The 7,196-nt window shown below is 38.2% G+C and overlaps 1 protein-coding gene across 3 annotated transcripts in view; it reads right to left on the bottom strand.

Moving 5' to 3' along the window:
• The window catches only part of NEXN (nexilin (F actin binding protein)), a 54,350-nt gene that overhangs the window by 22,893 nt on the left and 24,261 nt on the right, over positions 1-7,196 (bottom strand). For 2 of the 3 annotated variants that reach the window (XM_011997368.1, XM_011997367.1), the window contains exons 2-5: positions 3,838-3,916; positions 2,214-2,405; positions 1,932-2,010; positions 1,697-1,845 (exon numbers count right to left, since the gene is read on the bottom strand). In XM_011997368.1, the coding sequence (XP_011852758.1) occupies positions 1,697-1,845; positions 1,932-2,010; positions 2,214-2,405; positions 3,838-3,864 (447 nt within the window). In that variant the 5' untranslated portion in view covers positions 3,865-3,916. The remainder of the gene's footprint in view (positions 1-1,696; positions 1,846-1,931; positions 2,011-2,213; positions 2,406-3,837; positions 3,917-7,196) is intronic. The other variant, XM_011997370.1, reaches the window with a different exon arrangement.

Here is a 7,196-nt window from a genome sequence, read left to right as displayed (position 1 = left end):
GATAATCACTTGAACCCGGGGGGCAGAGGTTGCAGTGAGTCGAGATTTTGCCACTGCACTCCAGCTTGGGTGACAGAGCAAGACTCTGTCTCAATTAAAAAAAAAAAAAAAAAGGCCAGTGCGGTGACTCACGCCTGTAATCCCAGCACTTTGGGAGTCCGAGGCAGGTAGATCACCAGAGGTCAGGAATTCAAGACCAACCTGGCCAACATGGTGAAACCCCGTCTCCACTAAAAATACAAAAATTAGCCAGGTGTGGTGGTGGGCACCTGTAACCCCTGCTACTCAGGAGGCTGAGACAGGAGAATTGCTTCAAGCTGGGAGGTGGAGGTTGTAGTGAACCAAGATTACACCATTGCACTCCAGCCTGGGCGACAAGAGCGAAACTGTCTCAAAAAAAAAAAAAAAAAAAAAAAAGGCTACCCTGCTGGATTTCAGACTTGCATGGGCCCTGTAACCCCTTTGTTTTGTACAATTTCTCGCATTTGGAACTGCTGTATTTACCCAATACCTGTACCCCCTTTGCAAATCCAGGGTAAATACATTTCTTTAGTAAGTATGGCATATGCTTTGCTTTCATCGTCACTTTTCTTTTTCAGAAAGGTAATGGAAACTGAAGGGAGCATAGCAAAAAGACTGAAAGCACTTAATGTATGGCTTTAAAAGACCAGCTGATATGGTTTGGCTCTGTGTCCCCATCCAAATCTCATCTTGAATTGTACTCCCATAATTCCCACGTGTTGTGGGCAGGACCCGGTGGGAGATAATTTGAATCATGGGGATGGGGGTGGTTTCCCCCATACTGTTCTCGTGGTAGTGAATAAGTCTCATGAGATCTGATGGTTTTATCAGAGGTTTCCACTTTTGCATCTTCTTCATTTTCTCTTGCCACTGCCATGTAAGAAGTGCCTTTCACCTCCCTCCATGATTCTGAGGCCTCACCAGTCATGTGGAACTGTAAGTCCAATAAAACCTCTTTTATTTTCCAGTCTCGGGTATGTCTTATCAGCAGCATGAAAACAGACCAGCATTTAAAAGTATTGTTATTAGAAGATTAGCATTTTGTTAGGTACTCATGGATAGTTTATATGTGACATTGCCTTACATCTTTGTAAAATCTTCTAACCTGTAAAGAAAAATAAGGAATGTAGATGGGGTGAGGAATGTGGATAGAATGGTAAGATTGTATATGACAGATATCATCTCACTATTCTACCTTAAAACAGGCATATTCTGCCCATATCCTTCTAGGCATCTGATGTTAAATGTTTTTCCTTCAGGTCTTTTCAGGTTAGCTGCCTTTTTTTTTTTTTCTTTGAGACGGATCATACTCTGTCACCCAGGCTGGAGTCCAGTGGCATGATCTTGGCTCACTGCAACTTCCACTTTTCAGGCTCAAGCGAACCTCCTACCTCAGCCTTCTGAATAGCTGGGACTACAGGCACTTGCCACCATGCCCAGCTAATTTTTGTATTTTTTTGTAGAGACGGGATTTTGCCATGTTGCCGAAGCGATCCACCCACCTTGGCCTCCCAAAGTGCTGAGATTACAGATATGAGCCACCATGCCCAGACGGTTAGATGCTTTTTAATAGGTTTATGTTATATTAAAATATTTTAATTAGGCAACATACTGATTAGTTTTACTTTGCACAGTTAGTTTCAGAAACAAAGACGAACTTAATCTTTAGTGATACCTGCTCAGCCCTTTTTGCTAATTCACGCTGTATTTTCCTCTTTTCTAACATATCCTGCTCAATTCTGCGTTTTCGTTCCTCCTCCGTTCTCTTCCTTTGTTCCTCTTGTCTTTGTTTCTCCATTTCAGCAAATCTACCCTTAACAGTTCCTAAGAATATATGAAAAAAATGTTTAATAATTGGCTGTGTTTCTATTTTGCAATTTAATTTGCTATTTACCCCTCAAGCTTCTTACCTGTTAATTTTGGAACATAAGCCTTTTCTACTTTAGAAGATACGTCTTCCTCATCATCAGAAGCAAGCATTTCTTTAATCTAGATGGTTAAATAAATTAATGTGAGCACATGTCCAAAAATTAGACTAAATCATATTATATGCAGAGTTTAAATTAGGTTACAAATACAGAAAAGTATTTTAGTTATAGTTAATATGAAATGTGGTTAATGTGAATAAATACAATTTAAATTAAAAAAATGAAAACAAGTATTTTCACGAGAATAAAGTAAAATAAAGTAACCTCCTGCTTTCTCCTGTTCCATTCTCTCTCTCTAATATATTGTTCTTTTCTTCTTTGCTTTTCGTCTCTAGATCTCCTTTGATTTCTTTCTTCCCTGGCTCTCTGCATGGCTTCAAACTTATCCTTTACATCACCCTTGCCAAGTTTTGGTACATAGGTTTTTGGGACAGGTTTAGATGAAGAAAGCAGAATCTTCATTAGAAGAAAATAAAGAAAAGAAAGTTAACGAAAAAGATAGGAAGAAATTAGGTAAAGATAGATAAGAATAAGCAATATAAAAAATGTATATTGAAACATAAAATAGAAATGTGTTTGAACGCTTTATTTGACTATCACAACCTGAATAGATACTTTCTAAAACCTATGAAAAATGACATTACAGAAAATATGAGAGTAGAAATTTCACTGTTATATAGTAATGAAATCCCATTTTGTGGGTAGCATTCCACCGAAGCTGAAAGCCAGTAAAATATAAAAATCAAATTCTGAATTCTAATTAAAAACTGTCTTTTATTGTCTAACTCCATTATTAAAGATTCAGATTTGATATCACTTGCTAAAAAGGTACCCAAACTAATTTCAGTAAATTTGGTGAAGTTGAAAACAAAGCAAAAGTTTAGGCTTTAAAGTTTAGAGGCTAATGCACATTTTACACCCTTCCTGGTTTCTATATCTAATATAAGCAAAACTGAAGGCCAGTCCTTTAGTCCTTATTTGTGGCTGAGGTACACCATGGTCTGTGGGCACAAGCTGTGATTTATATTGTTACTATTACTTCCCATCTATAACTTCCTTAAACCACACTAAAAATGTGTAAGAAGGCTATAACATTCTATATAGGGTGGGCTTGTAAGAGCAATTCCATATGGCAAGAGAGCTTCACAAAGAACGAGAATCTGGTAGAAGACTGAAGAAATGATTTCCTCCACTCTATAACCAGGAAAGCAAATTATTTTCACCACTTTGAAAATTAAGCTGATTTCTAAATGAAATTTCAGTAAATAAAATGTGTGCCTCAGAACACCAAACCCTTTTTCCTAGTGATAATGACAATTGCTTAATTAATCTGTGGCACATCCAGCCTGTATTTTGTAATCTATTATGTGTCATTGGTCATTTAAGGGTTAATTTTATAATTCTGAGGTGTCAGCAACTGAACTCTTCTTACGGCAGCTCTCAGTATCTACAGTCAAGAACCAGAAAAAAGCTAAAAATTAAAAAATATACATAAGGCACTAAAAAGATTCCTTACCTAAGAGGGAATTATGCTTTCTCCTGTGAGTATAGGTCAAACTTTGTTTTAATACTAAAATAATACTTTCTAAGAGTTATCAAGAACAAAACATTTAAAATTCTACTCAGAATGCTAGCTATCACATCCACTTCACTATCATTCACAAATTTAGTACTCATGCTTTGTAGAATTTCCTAGAACCCAAATGAAAATACTAGCCCAAGATCAGCTTGTGAATTGTATCTCTTCTTGTTTTACATCTTGCCATTATGTTATTAATTATGAACTCCTAAATATAACCTTTCCACCAAATGATTGTCCTTTTAGCAATTCTACAGTCAACTGCACATTTCCCTCTTTTATTTTTATTTTTTTACTTTTGAGACTTACCTCAGCCTTTTGGGAAATATCATTCATGTTTGCTCTATGTGGTCTTGGGCTGATTATGAAGCTCTGAAAATATTTGCACCTGAAAAAAATTATATTGTATAATAAATTTTAACTTATTTGTAATATATTATGTATTTTTATAAATAGAAATAGCAATTAATTGCCCCTCAAAAAATACTGACATAATCCAAGCAAGTAATAAATTGTGATAACCTTTAGCTCTTTTTCCCAAGATTCATAGTATAGAAAATATAAGGTGCATGATGGTAAAAGATCCCTGAAAGTTTTTGATCCAGAATAGCTTGATGAACATATTAAGTTCACTTGAAAAGAATGTGTATTCAGCAATTATTGAGTGTATTACTCTATAAATATTAACTAGCTGAAGGTAGCAGATCATGTTTTAGATCTGTATTTTTACTAATTTTTGGCTAGTTCTATCAATCTTCAACTATGTAGATTTTTTTTTTTTTTTTTGAGATGGAGTCTCACTCTGTTGCCCAGGCTGGAGTGCAGTGATGCACTCTCAGCTCACTGCAACATCTGCATGCCAGGTTCAAGCAATTCTCCTGCCTCAGCCTCCCAAGTAGCTGGGATTACAGGCCCACGTCACCATGCCTGGCTAAATTTTGTATTTTTAGTAGAGACAGGGTTTCACCATGTTGGCCAGACTTGTCTTGAACTCCTGACCTCAAGTGATACACCCAACTCGGCCTCCCAAAGTGCTAGGATTACAGGCGTGAGCCACCACGCCCAGACAGAATTTTTTTTTTCTCACTTTAATTCTGTTGTTTTTGTTTCATGTAATTTCAGGTTTAATCACACACACATTATGATTATATTTTCTTTTTTAATTGACCCTTTCAGCAGTATATTTTTTGTTATGGAGACAGTCTCACTCTATCGCCCCAGGGTGAAGTGCAGTGGCACAATCTCAGCTCACTGCAATCTCCGCCTCCCAGGTTTAAGCGATTCTCCTGCCTCAGCCTCCTAAATAGTTGGGATTACAAGCAGCACATCCTCACGCCCAGCTAATTTTTTTTGTGTTTTTAGTAGAGACAGGGTTTCCCCATGTTGGCCAGGCTGGTCTTGAACTCCTGACCTCAAGTGATTCGCCTGCCTTGGCCTCCCAAAATGCTGGGATTACAGGTGTGAACCACTGTGCCCAGCCAACTAGTAAGAAATTTCTTTCTTCTTACCTCATTGTCTTAAACTTATATTAAAATAGTCACACCAACTTTATTTTCTTTACTTTTTTTTTTTTGGTGGTGGGGGATGAAGTCTCGCTCTGTCGCCCAGGCTGGAGTGCAGTGGTGCCATCTCGGCTCACTGCAAGCTCTGCCACCTGGGTTCACACCATTCTCCCACCTCAGCCTCCCGAGTAGTTAGGACTACAGGCGCACGCCGCCATGCCCGGCTAATTTTTTGTATTTTTAGTAGAGATGGGGTTTCACCGTGTTAGCCAGGATGGTCTTGATCTCCTGACCTCATGATCCGCCCGCCTCAGCCTCCCAAAGTTCTGGGATTACAAGCGTGAGCCACCATGCCCGGCCACCAACTTTCTTCTTATTTATTCATTTATTTTTTAGAGACAGCATCTCACTGTGTCACCCAGGCTGAAGTACCGTGGCACAATGACAGCTCACTGCACCCTTGAACTCCTGGGCTCAAGTGATCCTCCTTCCTCAGCCTCCCAAGTAGCTGGGACTACAGGCATGTACCACCATGCCCAGCTCTTTTTCTTTTCTCCTATAGAGATGGGGTCTCACTGTGTTGCTTAGACTGGTTTTGAAACCCTGGGCTCAAGCGACTCTCCCACCTTGGCCTCCAAAAGTGCTAGGATTGCATCCGTGAGCCACTGCACCTGGCCCCCAATTTTCTTACGTTTACAGTTTGCATGGTATATAATTTTCTAGCTATTTACTTTGATTCTATCTATGTTTTTATATGTAAAGTATATGTCTTGGACACAGCATATGATTGGACCTTGCTTTTTACAAAAATCAATTCTGATAAAATCTGGGTTTTCTTTTTCATTTTTTTTTTTTTTTTTTTTTTTTTTGAGGCATAGTTTAGCTCTTGTTGCCCAGGCTGGAGTGCAGTTGCACGATCTCGGCTCACTGCAACCTCTGCTTTCCAGTTTCAAGCAATTTTCCTGCCTCAGCCTCCTGAGTAGCTGGGATTACAGGCTCCCGCCACCACACCCAGCTAATTTTTGTGTTTTTAGTAGAGATGGGGTTTCACCATGTTGGCTAGGCTGGTCTCAAACTCCTGACCTTGTGATCCACCCACCTACGCCTCCCAAAGTGCTGGGATTACAAGCGTGAGCCACTGTGCCTGGCCTATAATCTGCTTTTTTAATTGCAGCATTTAGTTCATTAACATTTAATGTAATTATTAACATAAATGAGTTTAGGCCTATCATTTAAATGTTTATTTTAGGTTTGTTTTATCTTGTTTTGTTTTTTTCTTTTGGAATTTTCTAGCCAACTTTTTTTTTTAAATAGAGTTTATTTTAGGTTCACAGCAAAATTGAGTAGAAGATAGAGATTTCCTGTATATTTTCTGTCCCTGCACATGCTTAGTCACCCCCATTATCAACACTGGATAACCCCATTATTACCACCCATTGGAGTGGTACATTTGTTATAAATGATGAACCTATACTGACACATCATTATCACCCAGAGTCCATAGTTTACATTAGAGTTTACTTTTAATGTACATTCTGTGGGTTTTGAGCAACTGTACAATGACATGTGTCCATCATTATAGTATTGTACAGAGCAGTTTCCCTGATCTAAAAGTCCTCTTTACTCCACTTGCTTATGCTTTTCTCCCCCATCATTCCTGGTAACCATGATCTTTTTACTGTCTCCATAGTTTTGCCTTTTCCAGAATGTCATACAGTTGGAACCACACAGTATGTAACCTTTTCATATTGACTTTTTTCACATAGTTATGTGCATTTCAGTTTCCTCTGTTTTTCAGGGTTTGATAGCTCATTTCTTGTTAGCACTGAATAATACTCTATTACCTGCATGTACCACAGTTTATCCATTCACCTACCAAATGACATCTTGGTTGTTTCCAAGTTTTGGTGTTTATGAATAAAGTTGACATAAATATCTGTATGCAGGTTCTTGTGGACCATGATTACTGGAGTATATGGTAAGAGCATGTTTAGTATTACAAGAAACCATCATGTAGCTTACCATTTTGCATTCCCACCAGCAATGAATGAGAGTTCATATTGTTCCACATCCTCACCAGCATTTGATGTTGTCAGTGTTCTGAATTTGTTTGGCCATTCTAATAGATGTGGAGTGGTATTTCATTGTCATTTTTATTTTTATTTT

Source organism: Mandrillus leucophaeus, unplaced genomic scaffold (assembly GCF_000951045.1).
Source record: "Mandrillus leucophaeus isolate KB7577 unplaced genomic scaffold, Mleu.le_1.0 Scaffold539, whole genome shotgun sequence".
NCBI classification, from domain to species: Eukaryota; Metazoa; Chordata; class Mammalia; order Primates; family Cercopithecidae; genus Mandrillus; species Mandrillus leucophaeus.
The sequence above is the reverse complement of the archived record's forward strand: the minus strand, read 5'-3'. Positions and strand labels throughout refer to the sequence as shown.